Source organism: Hemicordylus capensis, chromosome 1 (genome assembly GCF_027244095.1).
Source record: "Hemicordylus capensis ecotype Gifberg chromosome 1, rHemCap1.1.pri, whole genome shotgun sequence".
NCBI lineage: Eukaryota > Metazoa > Chordata > Lepidosauria > Squamata > Cordylidae > Hemicordylus > Hemicordylus capensis.
The window spans coordinates 387,585,664-387,608,136 of NC_069657.1; the positions used below are offsets into that span (position 1 = coordinate 387,585,664).

The following is a 22,473-nucleotide window of genomic DNA, read 5'->3' on the forward strand; positions in this document are numbered from 1 at the left end:
GTAAATTGTTGTAGGTTGTTGCCTGAAATTTCCTGAACTGACTGTAATAGATTAGTGGCCAGTAGCAACAGTTGTGGATGTTAAAAGATGTAGGGTAGGCAATGGTATGGCTTTGCAGATGTTGCTGAAATATAACTCCTATCATCCCCAGCTGCAATAAATTGTGGCTAAAGGTGATGGGAATTGTAGTTCAGCAACATCTGGAGAGCAGCACTGCTGTGCAATAAAGCCGCCACCCCCGGGTGAAAATATACTTCTTCCAGGATTGTTTCTTGTTAGCCTCACCTTAAGTGGTGCAACAGGAAAATGCTTGACTTAACAAGCAAAGGGTTGCGAGTTCAAATCCCAGCTGGCACTATACTGGGCAGCAGCAATATAAGAAGATGCTGAAATCATCTCAAACTGTGTGGTAGGAGGCAACGGCAAACTCTTCTTGTATTCTACCAAAAGAAAACCACAGGGCTCTGTGGGCACCAGGAATAAAAATCAACTTGACAGCACCCTTTACCTTTAATTTACAATGCAAGTTCTTATTTTTTACATCAAGGAAAGTAACAATCAATCAATAGGAATAGTGTTCCTCGTCCTCACATCGCAAGAACTAAAACCAGACTCCACCCATCTGGCATTAGGCAGTATTAATCTGACGCTACAAAGTAATTCTACATTATTCAGAAGTTATTCAGATATGTCTTAAAACAAAACTCTGACCATGTCCCTCCATTTTTTAAAACCCCAAAGCTATCAGAATTCAGAAATATTGCTAATTTTGAACTAGGGGTGGGGGGGAAAAAACTGGATTGCTACCTGCTTGTTGTTTTCTGAGAATTTTCTCTCTTTTTGAAAACTCGTCCTAGCAACACATTCCCTCAGTCTGCGAACACTAACATAGTTAGAGGAGGAGGGAGCGAGCAGACGACCGAGAGAAAGGAGCCTCCCGGCACTGCAGGCTCCGCTGGGGTGGGCACCAGTGGGCAGCTGGGCCTGAGCGCGGGCCGCCGAGGGAGGGAGGGGAGGGAGGGTGACGGCGAGGGCAGAGCGGGGCCGGGCTAGGCCCAGCCAGCGCGCGTGTGGCGTCTCCCTGGCAACCGCTGAGGAGACGGCATGGCGGCTGAGGAGAAAGAGGGAGCTGCTGCGGGTAAGAAGAAGAACGCTCGAGAAACGGGGCTGAGGAATCACTTCGAGGGCGGCTCTTTCTGCCTGCTGCCCAGCCAGCACTTCGTCTTGTGGTGAAAGACCTCCCACGGGGTCGTCGTCGGGAACATAGCTTTGTTGCGAGGGCGGCTGCAGTCCGCTCCGACGGTGGTCACGGGCCGCTCCCCATTACCATCCCTGTAGCGCCATCTGTTGCCCTCCACGTGCGATTTCCCTCCACATCAGTACGGCCTTTCGCAGTACCTCGCTCGCCGCCTAGATTAAGACGCCCCCTCCCACGCTCTCCCCAGCAATCGTCGCAATGCCTGCGTGCCGGGGCCATAGCTAGGGGAGAGGGGGCCGTGTGGAGGAGGGCGATAATGAAGAAAACAGGGAGGGGTGGCACTGGGGGGCCCTCAGGAGCTGGGGGCCCCGGGTTCTTTGAACCTCCCGCTCCGTTATCGCTACACCCCTGCTGCATACTTCAAGCGGTGAGGTGGGGGGAATTGGGTGGTTCTGTTGCAGCAAAAACAACGAAGAATTCTGTGGCACCTTAAGGACTAATTTATGGGATCAACATTCGTGGACTACTAGAGCCCACACTGTAGTCCACGAAAACTTCTGCTATAATAAATTCATTCTTCTCCAGGGCCGCAGGTCTCTTTGTTATTTTTGCATACTTCAAGCAAATCATTTGCGTTTAAGCATGGCCCGGGCCCTCCACCGCATTTTGGGCAGTACATGAAGTCTACATGTGTTCCTGCTCTGCATGATAGCTTGCTTGCTGCCCATTTTAAATGAGCCTCACTTATTGCAACAAAAGGATTGTTGCAGTGCATATCCCGGTGACATATGGAAGCTTCTCTTAGACTATATCCACAGGTGATCTCCCCCCCCCCCCATTTCCCCTGATTATACAGTAATTTGAAGAAAATTCCTCAATTTTGTGAGAATATGCATTTCATTTTAAAATGGTTCTCATGAACAATACATTTTCATAAATACTTCAAAGACATATTTAGTGCATTATGAAAATCACAGGTGCTGTGAAAGCCACAATACATTTCATTCTTAGCTCCAGAATTGTTTTGCTTTGTTTTTTCAACTAGCAGCGCTGTTTTCAAGATAGCCCAGCATTAAACACTCTCACAAGTCTTCCACAACTAGAGACTGTCTAGACTGTCACTGCAGATGGGTTCAGATGGTCTGCACACAACCTGAGCCCACATGGTCATCCCATGAAACTGAAGTCCAGGAAATCTAGGACTGAAAAGAGGAAGTACTTTTTCACACAGCGCATAATTAATCTATGGAATTCTTTGCCATGGGATGTGATGACCACTAGCTTTAAAGGGTTTAAAGGGTTTAGAAAAATCCATGGAGGACAGGTCTATCAATGGCTACTAGACTGGTGGCTATAGGCCACCTCCAGCCTTAGAGGTACAATGCCTCTCAATACCAGTTGTAGGAGAGCAACAGTAGGAAAGAAGGCATGCCCTCACCTCTTGCCTGTGGGATCCCCAGAGGCATCTGGTGGGCCACTGTATGAAACAGGATACTGGACTAGATAGGCCTTGGGCTTGATCTAGCAGGGATGCCCTAATTTTCTTATGGTTCTCCTTCCCCACAGTCTTGTCTTCTCGAAGGGTTTTATTACTACAGTAACAAAATGTAGTTCCCTAATTCCCAAATTAATTTAATAGACTACAGTATTGTAGGATGATGAAATCAGTGTCCACCTCTGAAATATATCTGGCACTGGAGTAAATGACAGCATATCCAGCTACTGTTAAGTATACCAGGCTAACATGTCTTACAGAAATTTGCAAGATTTACTTGCAATTTATATCTTGAGTCTGATTACATTTATATAATAACATAGTTTTATACATTTACTGAACATTTTACAAGAGGTAAGGTAGTTTGAGCATAATACATCAACTTCAATTTTTTGTCTCAGTCCACTGGCTTTTTATATGTGCAAGATCTTTGATGTACAGACCACTCCCATTTAAGGGGTTCATTTCAGTAGAGAGAACAGTTCTTTTTCTTTATCCTTTCACATATAAACCTGCCCCCTCCACTGAATTGAAAAGGAAATCTTGCTGTGCAGAAACAAACCGCTTGAAAAATAGGAGGGGAGGGGAAGCAAAGTGGAGAGCCTTGTGATTTATCTGGAAAACAGCTTAAATCAGCTCTATGACTCCAATAAATGTGGTATATTACATTTTCTGAAATTCCATCTACTCTTAAAACTTTCTGATACAAAACTCTTGATTCTGGTTTTTATTCTGTTAACCAGTCTTCCAATGTAAATTAGAAATATGTGTTGATATTCTTTGTCTCACTCTAAACAATAACAGCCATCATACAGACTAATAATTAATCTCTAGGGTATTCCTGTGTATAGTTTCCAAGGTTGGTGAGTCTCTCAGGTCATATTATCTTATTTATTTTTGTTATCTTTGTATGTAATTTTGATGAAGGTTGTGCTGTACAAAGAATGTACTCTTAATATATTATACTCGGAAGTTTCTATGAAATCAGTAGGTTTTGGAGACTAGATGTACATTCGGACATTGTAGATATGCAAAGGGGCAGATTCATCTTCTTATGGTGTCAGTTCAATCATGTTACAAATGATGCACTAAAAAGGTCTTTTGGTAGCAAGCATGACTTGACCCTTTAGCTAAGCAGGGTCTGCCCTGGTTGCATATGAATGGGAGACTAGATGTGTGAGCACATTAAGATATTACCCTTAGGGGATGGAGCAGAAGGTTCCAAGTTTCCTCCTGGCATTTCCAAGATACGGCTGAGAGAGATTTCTGCCTGCAACCTTGGAGAAGCTGCTGCCAGTCTGTGTAGACAATACTGAGCTAGATGGACCTATGGTCTGACTCAGTATATGGCAGCTTCCTATGTGCCTAGACATGTAACATTGTACTAATGCATATGAAGAACGGTGCAATCCAGCATGCCCACTTTTTTGGAGGGTGCTGGTGGAGGGGAAATGGTGGGGCGGGGGCTGACAGGGAGGCAGCACCTTCCCTGTCCTTTAAAGCTACCCCTCTGCCTTCCTGGGAGTGCATGAACTGGTTCCGTGCACATCCTTAATGGGGGCCACTGCTGAAAAGGCCCTTTCCTGTATGGCTGCCAAATATACTTCCAATGGAAATTGCACACATAGAAGGGATTCTTACAATTGGGCAAAAGCGGGCTAAGGGAGCCTAGCCTGCTTTTGCCCGATCATCTGCTGCCACGGGAGCCACGCGGCTCCCGGCAGCAAACCCTCCTAATTCCCCCTCCCCTTAGACAAGGTTAGAGGAGCGAGCGCTCCGCTAACCCCGTCTTTTCGATCATGTGTTGCCATGCCGCGGCTCCACACCGCGGCAACACATGAAGAGATCCCCGCCAGGAGGCTGAAACAAGCCTCCCGGCACTGGGGGGGTCTCTCCATGATGCCCTGCTTGCATGGGGCATCCTGGAACTTCTGGGGGTCATGCGGCCCCCGATCCCCACAGCCCCTCCGTGACGGAGCCGGCAGTCGTGTGGGCAGCCAGTCCAGCTGCCCAGGGCTGCCAGCGTGCTCGTCTGCGGGGAGAGCAGGCTAAGCCCGCTCTCCCCCAAACCCCTTCCTGGCTAGTCTCACTGCTTGTGAGACTCACCTCATAGAATGTCCTCATAAAGTGCTATGAGCTGGTCAGATTGCTCTAGGACAGGCTTCCCCAACTTGCGGCCCTCCAGATGTTGCCGAACTACAATTTCCATCACCCCCAGCTACAACTTATTGTGGCTAGGATGATGGGAATTGTAGTTTAGCAACATCTGGAGGGCCACAGGTTGGGGAAGCCTTATCTAGGAGAAGGCAGTCCTCCATGCAAGTCCTACCACAGAGCTTAATAGGGCTCACTCCGTTTTAAGTGTACTCTGGATTGTAGCCTTAGTCCTTTTCTTCACATTATTATATGTAGAAAATAATGCCATAGGATGCCATGATAGGATGCCACTAATGCCATAGGATCACCATAGCATTTTGAAAACAACAATGTGTTTCTTCAGATGCCATGTGCTGCTGCTCTTCGTCCACCAGCATCCCATCCCTGGTTTGGTGATATTCTTTGCTCACTTTATTATTATAATTGTCTCATTAATTCAAATGTGGCCTTCTATCTTTTCTTTTTTATGTTTGTGTTGAGCAATCCTAAGCATGCTTACTCAGAAGTATGTGCCACACTGAGTAAGAATGTATTTCAGACTGCAGCCTAAGCAACACTTTGACGTAATCTGTCTGTTATGCCTCAGACTTTAAACATAAATTTTAATAATATATTTGCAAGGTGTTTGCTAAATTTGCTAAAATGAAGGAGTATTAAGGGGGAAATTAATCACATTTTTTCTTCAGCAGGATTTTGAGGCTCATTTTGGGGCACACCTTAACTATTCAACAATTCTCTTCAGATTATAGTACCAGTGGGAGAATATTATGAGTAAATAAAAGGCACAGCCATTCCTGTGTTCATTCTTTTAGCATAGTAGCTTGATGGAATAAGGATATATTTTCTAGTTTCCATGGTGCAGCTGCAGAAATCACAGATGGGCTATACATCGATCTGATTTAATACTCTATAAAATATCTGATTTTAAGATGACATCCAACAGCCATGTTTTTTAAACAATACAAAGGATCAGAATTAGGGGACTGAAGTATATTAATGAAATTTATTCAAATGCTGTCAATCTAGAGATCTATGAGTCTAGTAGTGTTTGCAGATCTCCTTTCCCTTTCTCCTGAAACAAATGTGCAGTGGGCCAAGGTAGGAAGGAATGGAGATTCTTGCATATCTTCCCTCTTCCTTCTGATAAGAGATGATCCCTACATTGGGTAAGGGGCCAGATTAAAGACTGTTACACAGACACAGCAGCTTTTTGCACTCACCCTTAGTTGATCTAGCTGATGGCAGTTAATTTGACATTCAAAATAATTTGTATATAATTAATTTGAAACAACAGATCAATTTTGCAGTAATTTTTTGCTTTTTCAAATATGAGTGTTCTTTTCCTGTTGAATAATATATGATGTACCCCTTACAAATTTGTGATTTGCCAAATGTGGAACTCATATATATCAGGCAAAAAGTTTGTTTGTTTGTTTGTTTGTTTGTTTGTTTGTTTAAATCCAGATCTTTCAACCTCACCTTTCAAGGCAGCTGACAATAATTTAAAAAACAACCAAACACCAGTTTATATTTTATTTACTAGATATTGTTGCATATGCAGACCATCATGCATATGTCTTGCTGGGGTTCTCTGTCTAAGAAGCTTAATGAGAATTGGCCCTCTGATATATGGTTTAATAGCTGCAGAACTGTAGATTTATACTGACTTACCTATTTTGCCTATCCAAATGAAGGATGCTGGAAAACTGTTGAATCATATATATTCCTTATTAACAACTAGAAATGTATATTTTACATTTGCAAACAATGGCAAAACTGTTCTCAGGATCATAATTGCATTAAAAAGATTAATAGTATTAAAAACTTAATTCGTTCCGCACAATTGAATTAGTATGGCATTGCTTTCTATCAAGGTCAAATTTCACTAATATTATTACATGCTTTTGGTGAGATTAGAGCTGAGGTCTAGAAAAAGCTTGCTTTGCTGACTAGATTGGGAGTAGTTACTCCTCTCTAAATTGTGCTCATAATTGGAATTCCTCAGGAGTAATTAAAAAGACAAAATCTGAATCAATTTGGCAATGAGAGTAAGAAACATACTTTACTCAGAAAAAGAAGAGGTTAAATTTTAATTAAGCTTTTAATTTATTTTAATTTAATGTCAGGGTTTGTTGTGTGTGTGTCTTTTTATTTTTATTTTTGGCAGAGTCTGTAATAGCAGAGATTCAGAAGAAGATTACAGATGCATTTGAAGTGTTTGACCATGAGTGCAATAAAACTGTGGATGTCAGGTATGGAGGATCCTTCTTTCAGAAATAATTAACTGTTTTAGGCAGTGATGTTCTAATAAGAAATCAGTGCTGATTTGTGTTGGTTTTTTAAAAATTGTTCTGAAAAGATATTTACAATAATTATTTGCACAATAACTAGAATATTCTATGCAATTCTTGCAGTATGCAACACAGTTAATATTTAATCAGCAGTACAGGACTTCATTTCAGTTCATAAACTGGAGCTAGAGATACAATTAATAAACTGAACGTAGATATACATGGCAGCTGCTCTGCCACTGTCCAAGTTCAGCCCGTGAGATACAGGTCACAGCAGGCACTAAAGGGACTCAAAAAAGCCTGGAGCAAGTACTGGGAGCAGGAAGAGCAAAGGCCTCGGCTCCGCCCTCTTCCTGGTCCTACTCAGTCTTATTGTTTGGCATAGCTATATACTGCCAAAAACTAGCATCTCATGGCGATTTCGTATACGGAAGAACTACAGGGGCTGAAGTGGTAAGGTAGACAGCTAAGGCGCAAGTGGAAAAAGACTCCGTTTGAATCCGACAGATTACCACACAGAACACAATTGAAGACATGTTCTGGCAATGTTATGCTCTGGCAAAGAAGCAGTTCCTTTCTGCCCATATTGCTTCCACAAGCTTACATTCAGCGGAATTGTCTAAGGTTGTGAGAGGGTTAGTACATGCCCTTCCTCCCTTGAATCAGAATTTGGATCCATCAGTTATCCATGGTGATGCTTTTATTGAGGTTTTTGTGCGGATAAAATTTCTCATATTCGAGCCAAACTGGGTTCTACAGTAATTGCAGAGTCTACTGTAGAGCTGTCCACCAGCTTCCCTTGAATGGTTAAATTGGATCAGTTTCAGTTTGTGACTCCTGAGGACTTCGAAAAGCTTCTTGAGGCAGTTTGCCTTACCACCTGTCTTCTTGATCCTTGCCTGACATGGCTTATACAATCTAAGAGAGGGGTTATTAATTGTTATCTAAGAGAGGGGTTATTAATTATCTTGTTAATATCACTAATACCTTTCTGAGGGAGGGCAAGATATCTCCTTGTCTCAAGGAGGGAATTATTAGACCACTTTTGAAAAACCTACATTGGATCCCTCAGAGTTAGGGAATTATAGACCTGCCTCCAATCTCCAAGGGTTGGGCAAGGTGACTGAGTGGGTGGTGGGTGGAAATGGCCTAATTTCTGTAAATGCCTACCTGGAGTTGGTAATGGGCTGGATGAGGGAGAATAAACTGAAGCTGAATCCAAACAAGACAGAGGTACTTATTGTGGGAAGTTGGAACTTTGGAAGTGGTTTAGATCTGCCTGTTCTGGATGGGGTTAAACTCCTCAGAATGAGCAGGTACTAGTCTGGAAGTACTTCTCGACTCAAACCTCTCCCTGATGTCTCAGGTTGAGGCAGTAGGCAGGAGTGTTTTTTATTGATTTTGACTGATACACTAACTACATCCATTTCTGGAGATAAACGGTTTTAAAACAGTAATGTACCTGCTAATAACATCCAGGCTTAACTACTACAATGCGCTCTATGTCGGATTGCCTTTGTATGTAGTCTGGAAATTGCAACAGGTACAGAATGCAGCAGCCAGATTGGTCTCCGGGGCTACCAGAACATACCACATTACTTCCATTCTAAAAGAACTACACTAACTGCCAATACAAAGTGCTGGTTATTACCTATAAAGCCTTGAATAGCTTGGGTCCTAGGTGTTTAAGAGAACTTCTTCTCCATGAACGCCACTGCCTGTTAAGATAATATGGGGAAGTACAGTTGCGGCTGCCACCAGCTCATTTGGTAAAAGAAAAATCTGAAAACATACCTGTTTAATCAGGCTTTTAGTCCATAATTTTTAAAGATTAAAGTTTTAAAGTTATTTTATTTATATTTTAAACTATTTTGATTTAAAGTTTTGAAATTGCAAACCACCCAGAGCTTTGTATATGAGGCAGTATAAAAATAATAAATATATGAAATAATAAATACATAAAAGAGAACTGTTGAAAATGTTAGTGGCTGGTACACTTGCAGCATAACATGGGTGGTTCTGAACTGCCCGCACCACTGCGGGCATCTGAAACAATGCCAATGGTGTTGTGGAACAGAGCTGGTGCACTACTACTTAATTGCTCAATTGCACTTCCACAGTGCTACATAGATTGGAAATGATGTACATAGCACTGTGGAACTGCAATTGCACAGTTTTAAGTAGTAACACACCAGTCCATTTCTGCAACACAATAGGTGTTCTTTTAGACATCTGCAGTGGTGTGGGTGGTTCAGAACTGCTCATGTTACCCTGCGCAGCTTGTCAGCCAATGATTTTAAAGAGCTGCTAGACAAGATTGGCATTATACTGTTGATTTACTAACAAAGAAGTTTTCTCTTTCAGAGAGATTGGCACAATCATTAGATCACTTGGCTGCTGCCCAAGTGAGGGCGAGCTACATGATATGCTTGCAGAGGTAATCTATATATTTTGGAAGTTCTACTATTTTAAGGAAATCTGATAACTTTTCTGATAACTTTTCTGAAATCTGATATGGAGGAATTTCATTCACCAAATGGAGTAACTCAGTTTGCCTTGTAGCAACTTCTAGAACTTCTTCCGAGGTAACATTGTTATTGCGAAGCACTCCCCATTTCCCCAAATAGTGAGGTTCAGAAGAAGTACTCTAGGATTTTACTTCCTTTGGATGAGAGAGCACTAGAGTCATTTGGAACCTGAACTCCAGTTCCCATGGAGCTAGCTAACATTTAAGTGAGCCAGTTATGTAGGCTGGTACCAACTGCACAACCTCCAAAAATGGAACTAGCACCCTGTTGGGAGGGAGAGAGTAGAGGAAATGCTTATCTAATTTGTAGATGACACAAATAAATGTGATATGATTCTGCAGAATCAAGTTTCTGCCTTCTGGCAGAATCAAGTTTCATAACTATCTTGTCAGGCTTGACTCTTGGACCAAAACCAATCAGGTGAAGTTTAGCCGAGACAAATGTAAAGTCCCGTATTTATGTACAAAAAGGCAAATTTATGTACAAAAAATTATGTACAAAAAGCATTGAATAGATTGGCTTGGCAATAGCAATTGAATAGATTGGCTTGACATAAGAGAAGGAGCAGACTTTGCTCCCAAGGTCAGGACTAGAACTAATGAGGTGAAATACAAGGAAGCAGATTCAGGCTTGACAGTAGGAGAAACTTCCTAATTGTAAGAGCTGTTCAACAGTGGGACAGCCTGCCTCGCAAACTGGTTTTCAAACAGACTTTGAATGGCCATCAGTCAGGGATGCTGTAGCAGATTCCTGCATCAAGCAGAGAATTGGACTAGACCTACAAAGACCATTGATCATTCCAACTTTACAACTCTATGATTCCATGGGGAAGACCAATATGATTGACACCATCTATGTGGGTGCATGTCAGTAGCTACAGAAAAGCAGCTGGCACATGGTTTGGGTGGCATAGAAATGAGACCATATTGTCTACAATCTGCTTATTTACAAATATATATGCAAAATCTAGTTAAAGCAAGCAGACTCCTAAAAACAAGGCAGCAGACCTGCTGATCCTATACTCTTTTCAGAGAGCAACCATATGGACCCCTGCTAACTAGCTTAAAAACTCCCTGCAAGTGAAACTGTAACAACACAGTTTATCTGCTTTTCCCACTGACTGAAGTGTTTCACTTTCCAGAGGCAGAATGGAGAGATTCCTAGTCACTCTCATTCAAGGAATATCAATTAAACATCCCAGACTACTCGGAGCCATTTTGGAAGGGTGGTATATAAATCAAATAAATAAATAATAAATAAATATAATACTCAGAAGTAATCCGCACAGCAAAGGATGGCAATCCAGCAGCCATAGCAGTATATTACAAAGTAGATTTTTATTTCTTCATCAGTCAGGAAAAATTACTCTGACTTGGTTCAAAGTTCATTGAGAATCAAGCATATTTGTAATGTAAGAAATACAAGTTGCAAGCTCAACAGAATTCACGTTAACTTGCAGGGATTATTCTTGCTTAGTGATGTGCACAGAACTGCGGCCAGGTGGTCCGGAAGCAGCAAGCTTGGCACTTTAAGGGTGGGGGGAGGGTGCACTTACCCCTCCCGCCACATTTTCCCCGCCAGCATCGTTTATTTCCAAAAACCTTCGGGGTAACAGCTTACCTCCCTGCCGCCCTGTTGCCCTCATCAGCCAGAAGTGGCCGGAAGTACCGGGTGCGCATGTGTCCATTGCATGCGTGCACGCGCCTGTCTGCCATGCACATGTGCACACACAACAGGCCCATGCACGCCCGGTACTTCCAGCCAATGAGGGCAACAGGGCGGCAGGGAGGTACGCTGTCGCCCGATAGGTTTTTGGAAATAAACAATGCCAGCAGGGGGAATGCACATTGTAGGCAGGCTTAGGTAGAAAAAAACAAATAGGTAGAAAAGTGGAGAACATGGTGCCATGCCCCTAAAACCCATCCTAACGGGTGTACAAAAAATAGTCATATAGCCAAAATGCAGGTGGTTATAGAAAGCCATGCAACCAGGGGTGGAGCCACCATTGGGCAAATGGGTTCAAAGAACCTGGGCTGCCACCAATCAGGGGCCACGAGTGCAGCCCCAGACACACCCTCTGCGTCTGATGTCAGATGCGGGGGGCATTATCTCGGTCCCAAATGAGGCTGTGTGGCCCTGTTAGGAGCCGAAATCAGCCCACGCTGCATTGGCAATGCGGCCGGAGTGACTCTCCCTGCCTCAAAGGCAGAGAGATCTGCTCCTGGTCTTGCTGCCAATGCAGTGGGGCCAATCGATCTCCCTCCCAAATGGGGCTGCGCGGCCCCATTTAGGAGAGAGATCGGCCCATACTGCCCAATGCAGCGCGGGCCGCTCTCCATTCCAAATGGGGCCGTGCGGCCCCGTTTGGGAGGGAGACCACGTTCCCCACGTCTGATGTTAGATGCGGGGGCATGGCTAGCTGGGACCCTGCATCTGATGTCAGATGTGGGGGTGGGGTCGCGGCCTCACACGGGCTGCCGCCAGCCTCCCTATGCTGTTTTATGCAACCAGAGGATTTGCTTTGAACAACTTTATTCAAATCTCAGCACAGTAGTAGGTCCCTTATTCCTAAGATTGCATTTTCTTTTCCCTTGGCTGAAACATGTCTATGGTAAAAGTACAAAAAAATTATATGTAAGACCATTTTAAAAAAAGTGTTTGACATGATAAGGAAAATCACTCAAAATAGTCTCATTGAGTTTAAAAGACAAGTTAGGCAATGTTAGGCACCAACAGTCTTTCATTTTTGTGTTCAAGAACACAAATACTTCAGCAGCACACCTGCATTCCGGAAGTGAGTGCAGAAATGGTAGACACATTGCTTGGTCATCAGCGATGCGTTTCCCATCTAACTAGCATTTTTGGATTATGGGAGTACTACATGAAGTGTGTGTGCTCTTGCACAAAAGCTTGAATCTGCTGGCTCTGCTATGAGTCCACAGCAGCATGAGTGGGTTGACACCACTGCATTATGTTGCGCAACATGTGGGCTGTTGTTTTTAAATCAGCCATGTCTTCCAAGAGAAATGGCTCCCCCAGTGGAATCAGTTCACTGTAACAACATATCATTCTTGCATAATAGAAACAATATTATTTTATAGACACCAACCTAAAAAAAAGGCAAATTAAAGTAATTTTGAGATGAGTGAATTTGATCAGGAAAAGAAAGGAAAGCAAGTGATTAGTCTGCAGTATAAAGGAGAACATTGTTTTGGTTGAAACAGGAATATTTTGCATAAATGTACTATCACCACTAGAGGACAATGTTGAGTTATTGAAAACATCCACTCTTGCTTTCCTCATGTATGACATAGGAATGCTATAGTAAAAAATAAGAACATAAGAACAGCCCTGCTGGATCGGGCTCAAGGCCCATCTAGTCCAGCATCCTTTTTCACACAGTGGCCCACTAGATGCCACTGGAAGCCTACAGCAGGAGTTGAGGGCATGCCCTCTCTCCTGCTGTTACTCCCCTGCAACTGGTACTCAGAGGCATCCTGCCTTTGAGGCTGGAGGTGGCCCTCCGACCAGGGGCATAACTATAATAGGGCAAGGGGAGACAGTTGTCTGGGGGCCCCCTGCCTTGGGGGGGCCCCAGAGGCAAGTCACATGACTGACTCCCTCAGCTGCACACCTGCTGGGGCTTCCTTCAGTTGTATTCATCCTCCGAAACTGATGTGAGTGTTAAGACCTGGATCTACCAGAACAGCATGTCTTTCTCTAGTACCATTAAATGACTTGCATCGTCCACAATTTACAAAACCTTAAAAAAAATAATTTAGGATGATGTTCTATTGTGGCACATGGGTTATATATATAGTTTTTACTATGCTTTTTGTTATCACTATTCGGCTTCATTTAAGATTTCTTACTTCATGAGCTGAGCTTTGGGGGTGGGGGCATTTTAAAATCTTGTCTCTGGGCCCTCTCCAACCTTGCTACGCGCCTGCCTCTGACTAGTAGCCGTTGATAGACCTCTCCTCCATGAAGTTATCCAAGCCCCTCTTAAAGCCATCCAGGTTGTTGGCTGTCACCATATCTTGTGGTAGAGAATTCCACAAGTTGATTATGTGTTGTGTGAAAAAATACTTCTGTTTGCTGGTCCTAAATATCCCGGGAATCAATTTCATGTGATGACCCCTGGTTCTAGTGTTATGTGAGAGGAAGAAGAATTTCTCTCTATCCACTTTCTCCACTCCATGCATGATTTTATAAACCTATATCATGTCTCCCTGCAGTCTTTTTTCTAAACTAAATAGCCCCAGGTGTTGAAGCCTTGCCTCAGAAGAAAGGTGCTCTAGGTCCCTGATCATCTTGGTTGCCCTCTTCTGCGCCTTTTCCAGTTCAACAATGTCCTTTTTTAGATGTGGTGACCAGAATTGTACACAGTACTCCAGGTGTGGCCGCACCATTGTTTTGTATAAGGGTATTAGAATATTAGCCGTTTTATTTTCAATCCCCTTCCTAATGATCCCTAGCATGGAATTGGCCTTTTTCACAGCTGCCACACATTGAGTCAACACTTTCAACGAACTATCCACCACGATCCCAAGATCCCTTTCTTGATCATTCACCGACAGCTCAGATCCCATCAGCGTATACCTGAAGTTGGGGTTTTTCGTCCCAATGTGCATCACTTTATACTTGCCAACATTGAAGCACATTTGCCATTTTGTCACTCACTCCCTAGTTTGGAGAGATCCTTTTGGAGCTCCTCACAATCTCACAATACATTGATAAGTAGTTAGTACAGACAATTTTTGAAAAACCACATTTTTTTTCCTGTACAATGGTTAGCAATACAAAATTCTATCTCTATTAACTAGATTGTATTCATTGTAAGTTCTGAAAATGCACCCTGTTGATCTTCTGTTAACTGTGAATTTGTCTTAGGAAGTCTTGATATTCCTATAAAAAATAAAACTTCCACCTTAGAAGTTTTTCAGACATATAAATGTTAGAGACTACATTAGAAAAGAAAAACAAAACTGTGGGCTGTGTCAGACGCAATGTGGAAGCAAGTTTGATTTTAACCAGGCTTCTAAAAACAAGTAGAGATTCTCTTCACAGATGATCAACAACATCATGGTTTGTTTTTGCTTCCAGTGGTTAGATGGCCCCCGTCCTCCCATGCAGTCCCAGAGTTCCCAGCCTGCTTGACTCCTGACAACGCTTCGTCCCGTCACTCCTTCCCCTACCATTGGCTCAGTGTGGACATAGAAAAGCTTCACCAGCCACTTTGGTTCTTTTTGCCCAACCTTCGCTGCTCTTGGCTGGTTGGAGCCTAGCCCTGGTGCAGCTATGCAAAGAGGGCAGCCCAGAGCATTCTTGGAATAGATTCACAGAGGGAGTCTGTGCTGCAGTTCACGCAGGCTGCCCAATTAAAGTGTCACAACTCCCTCCCTCGCCTCCACTCTAGCATGCCAGCCACAGCAAAGGTGGCAGGAGTCGGGGGAAGAAATGTAGTGGTGGAACCAGCCCCAGTGAGTGGGGAAGAATGCAGATCTTCAGTGAGTGGTGGGAGAGGAAATGCTGCAGTGGCAGGAACCAGCAAATCTTCCATGTCCATCCTCCAGAAACCAGTAGACAGCCTTCCTGTTGCCACCACCAACGAATTTCTTTCCTCGTCACCTGTTGAAATGGTGGCATTCTCCTTAACTCGCTTCCCTTGGCACCCACCACCACTTTCCTTACTCCCACGCCTGCGCCTGCTGAAGTGATGGCATTTCCTCCCCATTTGTTGGGGCTGGAAGGAAACAGCCCCCGCAAGGGTAAGGGTAAGGAACATGGCAGCCAACCCCAGCAAGTGAAAAAGAATGCCATCCTTTCAGTGGGTAGCGGGAGAGAGAAAGGCAGCAGTGGTACATGACAGGAAGCCCAGAGCGCTGCAGTCCCAGCATGCCCACATGCACCTCTGTGCTTCCCTGATTTGCTGTTGCCACCATGTTTCTTCCCTCACTGCCCACAACCCCCAAAGGAGCGGCATAGCAGGGAGAGAAGTCATGCTTGCTTGGCTGCCCGGCAGTATAGAATGAGATTCCTGCCGGGCGGGCGCAGTGTGGCAGTCAGAGGACACAGTTTGGGGAGCATTTGAGGGGCTGCAGAGGCCTGGACTTCTTCCCAGAAGTCCGTTTGGAACAGCGCCTCTGTCTTTAAACTGCTCTTGTGCCAAATCTCCAAAGTCTTCCTTGAGCTCTGAGGAGTCAAAAGAACTGTTTTGGATGCGCTGTCATAAATCTGTTAGCTCGGCAAACCCAACAGGATTTACAACCCCCTTCAGCGCTCCCCGGTGAGTTAACAGAAAGTGGCAGCGGAGCTGCACAAGTGAAAAATGAAAGGCTCACAAAGAAAAACAGTAAATGAATTAAGTCCCCTGAACTGAACTAGGTACCCCCCTCTAACAATAACTGAGTAATAAGTGAACAGAAAACAGAGAGCAAGGAATGAAAATAGTGAAGGACAACAGAAGCAAGGAATTAACAGAACAAAGCAGGAAAGCATAAACAAGGCAAACTGGAACTTGGACAAAGTTTTGGAATTCAATAGCACACTGTCTGTGGACCAGCAAAAGCTGCAAACAGCACCTGAGCAATTGAGAGACTACCAAATATATATGGCTCAAGAGAACCAGCAGCCAATCAGGCTTCCCTGAGTCAGCACTTCTGCTTCGTCTCTAGTGATCTCCTGCGCCTGCGTTACTTCCATTGAGTCTCCCTCTTGAGCCGTCTTTTCAAGACAGGTGAAATCCCAGGCTCCTCCCCATCAGAAATAATGTCTGGCAGCTGTTGCGAATCCTCATCTCCAGAGTCTGGTCTCCCTGCCAACTCCTGTTGCTGTGCCTCTGAGCTCTCACTAGCAGGCGAATCCTCCCATTCCTGCTCTGAGTCTTCTGAGTCAGAAGTCTGAGCCATGTCATGGGGCCATCTTCTGAACAGGCAAATGTGCTTATGTGCACTTTTTAGTTTTAAGAGGAAACTTAAATAGAGGAAAGGTGTGGGGAGGGAATATGGCCATGATCCAGCTCTCTGCTATAGAGGCCTCTCACAGCATTGATCCACTCAATCTCTCCCCTACTCACACAGCCAGTCATGTTGTATCTTGTCACCTTAATTAATACTAAGTTTATATTTTTAGGTAGAAGAAGAGGAACCAACTGGATTTATTCGTTTGGAAAAATTTCTTCCTATGATGACTAGAGTATTAATGGAAAGAAAGTAAGAGAAAAAGTTATTTCAGTATATGTAATTTTAGCCCAAGTATATATGACTGGTTTTAATTAAAATATTTGTATAGCTGCATGTATTTAAAGAATAAACTTCATAGTGATGAGAAAATAGTTTTAAAGATATGTCAATGCAACCACTAAAACTGTAGTAGCAGGAAAACTGTAGATTTTCTCAAAATGCCAGCAGTTTTTTCTAAAGAGATCAATAATTATATTTCATTTATTATTTTATATATATATATATATATATATATATACACACACACACACACACACACACACACACACACACGTAAATATACATATGTAGTGGATTAAAGCCTTTGTCTCAGAGCAAGCTCACATGAGGGAAAGAAATGCTGAATCATCCCTGCTGAGCTGCATGACTTGGCTTTTCTAAAACTCTTCTGTACTATTGGTAGGTTCAAAAAAGGCTGCCGCCACCACCCCTCTTTATTACAGGGTTTGAACCTCCCTGGGCTTGGGGTGGAGTTCCAGGGAAAACTCTCTTTATTTTGCTACTAAACAATTACAAAAATCTTCCACGTGCAAGCCTACACATGGTGAGAAAACTGATAGCTTCTGAACACCTGAGGAGACATGTTTGCACAAGAGAAATCCCCCTTTAGTGCCCCACTTCTTGAGTTAAAAACCAACTTAGAGAGGCTTGTAAAATAAAAGAACAAAAAGAAAAACAGTTTTATTCAGGTACTACAGACTTTTTCTGTCTGAGGCTTACTTAGCTTTTAGTTACAGATACAAATACTAAGTAGGTTACAAGAATACTTCAAAATTGCCCCAAATGATGTTGGGGCCGCACACTTTAAAAATCTTGGTTACAAAATTGCAAAGAACAGGTATGTAGGAAAATGCAAAAGCACGCTTAAATGCATACAGAGTCTTTATGGAGCAAAGGCTAGTGTTTCTTATTTCAATTACGTTGTAGGTAAACTATAATACAGGCCTGCTCAACTTTGGCCCTCCTGCAGATGTTGGCCTACAATTCCCATAATCCCTGGCTATTGGCTGCTGTGGCTGAGAATTATGGGAGTTGTAGTCCAAAAACAGCTGGGGGGCCTAAGTTGAGCAGGCCTGCTATAATAGAACAGTATCAGGAATATGCAAAACACACACACACAAAAGGAATATAACTTCTAACACAAAGTCTGACTAAACAAACTTTTCCCTAGACTAAACTTCCTGAAGCCAAAGCCCAGGCTTCCTTTTCTTGAACTCATCAAATTCCAGAGGATAATTCAAGCTTCCTGCCCTCCTATCTTTCAAGGATCTAGAAAGTTATTTTCCTGCAGCCTTCCTTCCTGGCCACATGTCTTTCTCTAACAAAGAGCTGCCTTCTTCCTTCCAACAGCTCTCTAGGTCCCACCCACCTGGTGTGCTGATTGCCTGAGCCCTGGAGCTCACTAGCCTATCAGTCAGGACAAGGTTCTCTTCTGGTTAACTCTTTAGGAGGAGGGGTGGCTGATCACTACAACATATATATATTTAAATGCATTTCAGATCATGACATAAATTCACTAGCAAAATATGCTTAAAAAGTACCTGGCATACATAATGGATGCATCTAATTAGTAGTGCAAGGACTGAGAAGTATGTAAATTATCCAGACACACACACACTGGCATATAGATACTTAAATATGCCTGTGGATTTGGATTAATAGTAAATACATTTAATTGTAATTGTAATTTGCTCTTAAGATCTGACAATCCTGTTAGATTTGGTCCAGGTGTGCTTGGAATTATGAGTGTTACTAAGTCAGCAGGGGAAGGTACTCATCACATGTTCAAATGCACTCTTTTTTATTATTCAGTATGTTCCAAGGCTGAGCCTCAATACTGACAATAGATTCCAGGACAAAGCTTGCTGAGTCCTCGATCAAATTAAGCTGAGAGGTTTAATTCCCTTTTTACATTGTGCCTTTTTTCAAAGGAATATGAAAGCAGCAAGTGCATTCCTAAATAAAATGTTTGCTACAGTGTTTCCTCCCCCCTCCCCACCTTAATATTTGTTATTATGTGGTTTCCACTACCATTTGACAATCCATTTCTAAGATTTGGCTTAGGGTTGGGCAGGTAAACCTCACCCTAATGTTTAAGCTAGTAAATTAAGCTCATGCAACTTTTAAAAGCATGGCATTAAAATGCCTTCATTACCTTTATGTTGTGCTGATGGTACATGCAAATATGCCCGCAGAACCTTTTAGGATAGGGGGAATAAGATAGGCTTCCAAAGTAGCAGAGAAACCCTTCAAATTCACATTACACCACTGACTGTTTTATTTAATGATTTATTTTAGATACCGGCCAGTTCCAGAAGATATTCTTTTACGGGCATTTGAGGTTTGTACCAGTGCAGTTGCGTATGGGGGGAAATACTTCTTAAACTATGAGACAGTTGAAGTAAAAGTCCATATTCTGTTCCTTATTGTTTTTAGGTTTTAGATCAGAATAAATGTGGACACCTTACTAAAGATGAATTGATCAAGTATATGACTGAAGAAGGTAAACATGTTTTTGCAAAATTAGCTTTGCATTTGAGAATATGAGGACAAGTCTTTATATGGTACTTTGCATACCTGTACAATTCATGTACAGTTTGAATTGGCTGGAGACCCTAGGACAAAATCCAGCCTTCTGAATAGTTATTAGCAACCATATCCTAGTTACCAGCATAGAGGCAAAAATGTGTATGCAAGAAGCAGAGACTGGAGTCATTGGATTGTCAGCAGCTCACTTTGGAGGAATGCTTGGTGGGCCCTGACTCCACCCCATTCCCCAATAGAATAATAGAGTTTTAGACTTAGAAGGGGCTATGAAGGTCTTCTAGCCCCAACCCCTGTTCATTTTAGGAATCAGCTACATCATTCTGAGGGACGGCCTTCCAGTCTTTTTTTTTAAAACCTCCAGCAAAGAAGAACTATCAGGGCACAAGGCAGGCTTAAACTTGCCCCTCAAGAAAGCTAGTTGTTGACCAGGAATGTACAGCTTCCTAGCACTTGCGTACAGCTGACAAACTAACCTATGCTAGTGTAAGTGGGGAAAATAAGTTTTTTTAATCCTAGAGAGCACCTTCTTCTGCATGATTCCCACCACATGTTAAGGTCATCTGAAGAGGTCCATCTTCAGTTACCACCAACACATCTGGTGGTGACTCAGAGGCGGGCCTTCTCTGTAGCTGCTTCTGGGCTGTGGAATGCAACTCTTGGCAGAAATCCATAATCTGAGTTCATTATTGGCCTTACGGAGACCCCTTAAGACCTGTCTGTTTGGCCAGGCCTTCCAGGGTTTTTAAACTGTTTTTAAACCGTAAAGGTTTGGCCTGGTTTTCCAAAACTAAAACGGTTTTAAAAACTGTTTTAATTGTTTTAATAATGGTTTTATGTTGTTTTTACAGTTTTTGATTTTAATAGTTAATTTATTTTAGTTTTATTTTAATGTAAACCTCTCTGAGCCAGTTTTGGAATGGCAGTATAGAAATCAAACAAACAAACAAACAAAATTGTTCACTTTTCTGCTCCTCTGCTGCTTAAATTTCGCTTGCTAATATGTCCTGACCACTGCAGCATGTGCATAGTGATAGCCCCCATGCTAGTCTCTGAGCTTCCAAAGTGGGCGTGCTCTTACGCAAAAGCACAACTACATTGGCGTCAAGGTCAGTTTCTACTGTGCTTCTGGTCTGGAGTATTTGGAGAGCTCTGAAAATAGTAGTGCTCTTACAGAAGAGCACCGGCATTTGGGAAGTGCAGGGACTAGTGTGGGGGCTAGTGCTGCTTGTGCATTGTTAATAGCATGCACACAGTATTAGACTGTCAGCCATTATGTGTGTACATAAAACCATTTGCCCTACATCCTAGTCATACAATGTATGAAGCAAACTTTGTGATATGACTGTCACGATCAATTAGGTCATCAATGTCACTATCAATGAGGTGATATGACTGTCACAATAAATGAAAGAACAAAGTACTTCCTTATAATTCTTTATGTGGTTTGAAACAAATTCAAACACCAAGGGTGCTTGAGAATGTTAAGTGGTAGGAAATATTACAGAAACCTGTAAATAATCCTCTTTCTGTTGCAGGTGAGCCTTTCACACAGGAAGAAATGGAGGAAATGCTGTCGGCTGCTGTAGATCCAGAAACAAATACTGTTCGCTACAAAGATTATATATCAATGATGGTTGTGGATGAAAACTAAGCGCTTCTTGTGTAACTCCTGGGGCTCATCTGTTTGCTTCTTATTTGTGAATGAGTTTCATTGGAGTTGCTCTGTATTTCATGAATTGCAGCAGAGGCTGTTACTGAAATGCATTTATTTATGAAATATTGCTCTTTTGACTTAGTAACAAACAAAATTCCAGAGAGATAGTTGCTACAAAAGTAAGGAAATGAAATTGAAAAAGACAGCTACAGTTCAGATTTGGCCAAGAAGATGCAAAATATGATCCGCCCTAACCAAGCTTCAGGAGACTGCAGGGATGTCCCTCATGCAAGGGCAGTGGGGGAATTGCACAAGGGCTCCCACTGCTACCCTGCAGTCCCTTAGGATGTCAGCCACTGATTTTGAGAGGAAAAATGCATTAGGAATAATTTCATGAATGCCCTCAGGCTAAGAAAAATAAGAACTTATCAGTTCCTATTTCCAAGGAAATCAACAGATAAGTAATGACATGACTAATGTTTTGAAGAAATGTTATAATCAAAGTTCTTATTTAAGATTATCCTTATCTTTGCTCAGTGTAGGCTTGTGAACTTGTCAAACACTGACATTACAATGAAACTCTAAAGCAATGGATGTTCAGGCTTCTTAAGGAACTTATGCAATGTTTGGTTCAGTAGTCAAGCCTCGTTTGTTGAGGCTTGAAGTCTATGGGGGCTGCTGTTGAAAGGTTTTTCCGGTAACTAGAAGCAGAGCACTGGTGAGGGCTCTTGACTAAGGAACACTCCTTCCCTATTGTACCAATAAAAGCAGTTTGTTGACTTTTAGGTGTATTGCAAGGCCTTTCTGTTTACTCTGGGTATGCTTTGTATCTATCCTAGTGAACTGGTTTGTATATGAGAAGATTCTCCTGAATGAATTGTATTTGTGCTGAAGGTCCCTTCAGAGGCTACAACCCCACAATTTATTGTTGATACCTAGTCTCATGCTTAAGATTCCTTACAAAGAGACATACCTGCCACAAAGAGTTAGCAGAAGAAGTAGCGGATAAGGTGTACTTTATCACAAGACCTTTGTATAGGATAGATATAGATTAACAAGGAACAGGAGCAAAAACAAATACCTTTTTATTGGACTAATGTTTAATGTTAGAGGCATGATATTTTGAGTGATTTGTTCTCCTAGCTTATTATTTATTACAGCCAATTATATCTTTTTCACCCTAATACGATGATGCCCAAGGCTGGACAAAAAACAACAAATTTTAAAGCAACAATAAAATCAAAATAGCAATAGACAGACAATCAAAACAAACCATAAAACCATAAGGAATCAGATTTAAAAAACAAAAAACAGGAGAGATAACCAGATGAAACACCCTGGAGCCAGAAAATCTTCAGT

The 22,473-nt window shown here is 42.6% G+C and overlaps 1 protein-coding gene across 1 annotated transcript; it reads left to right on the top strand.

The window, feature by feature from the left end:
- The first annotated feature begins 1,008 nt into the window (after nucleotides 1-1,008).
- Nucleotides 1,009-21,899, top strand: EFCAB2 (EF-hand calcium binding domain 2). The gene is made up of 7 exons (XM_053302085.1): nucleotides 1,009-1,138; nucleotides 7,018-7,102; nucleotides 9,506-9,578; nucleotides 16,804-16,883; nucleotides 19,212-19,254; nucleotides 19,350-19,416; nucleotides 20,996-21,899. Exons 1-7 carry the CDS (start codon nucleotides 1,105-1,107, stop codon nucleotides 21,109-21,111), a joined length of 498 nt encoding a protein of 165 aa, XP_053158060.1. The 5' UTR covers nucleotides 1,009-1,104; the 3' UTR covers nucleotides 21,112-21,899.
- Nucleotides 21,900-22,473: the final 574 nt, after the last annotated feature.

Coding starts and splice junctions, on each gene's coding strand:
- EFCAB2 (XM_053302085.1), top strand. CDS start 1,105: ATGGCGGCTGAGGAGAAAGAGGGAGCTGCTGCGG. Junction 19,255..19,349: donor TTCTTTTACGGGCATTTGAG/GTTTGTACCAGT, acceptor TATTGTTTTTAG/GTTTTAGATCAGAATAAATG. Junction 19,417..20,995: donor CAAGTATATGACTGAAGAAG/GTAAACATGTTT, acceptor TTTCTGTTGCAG/GTGAGCCTTTCACACAGGAA.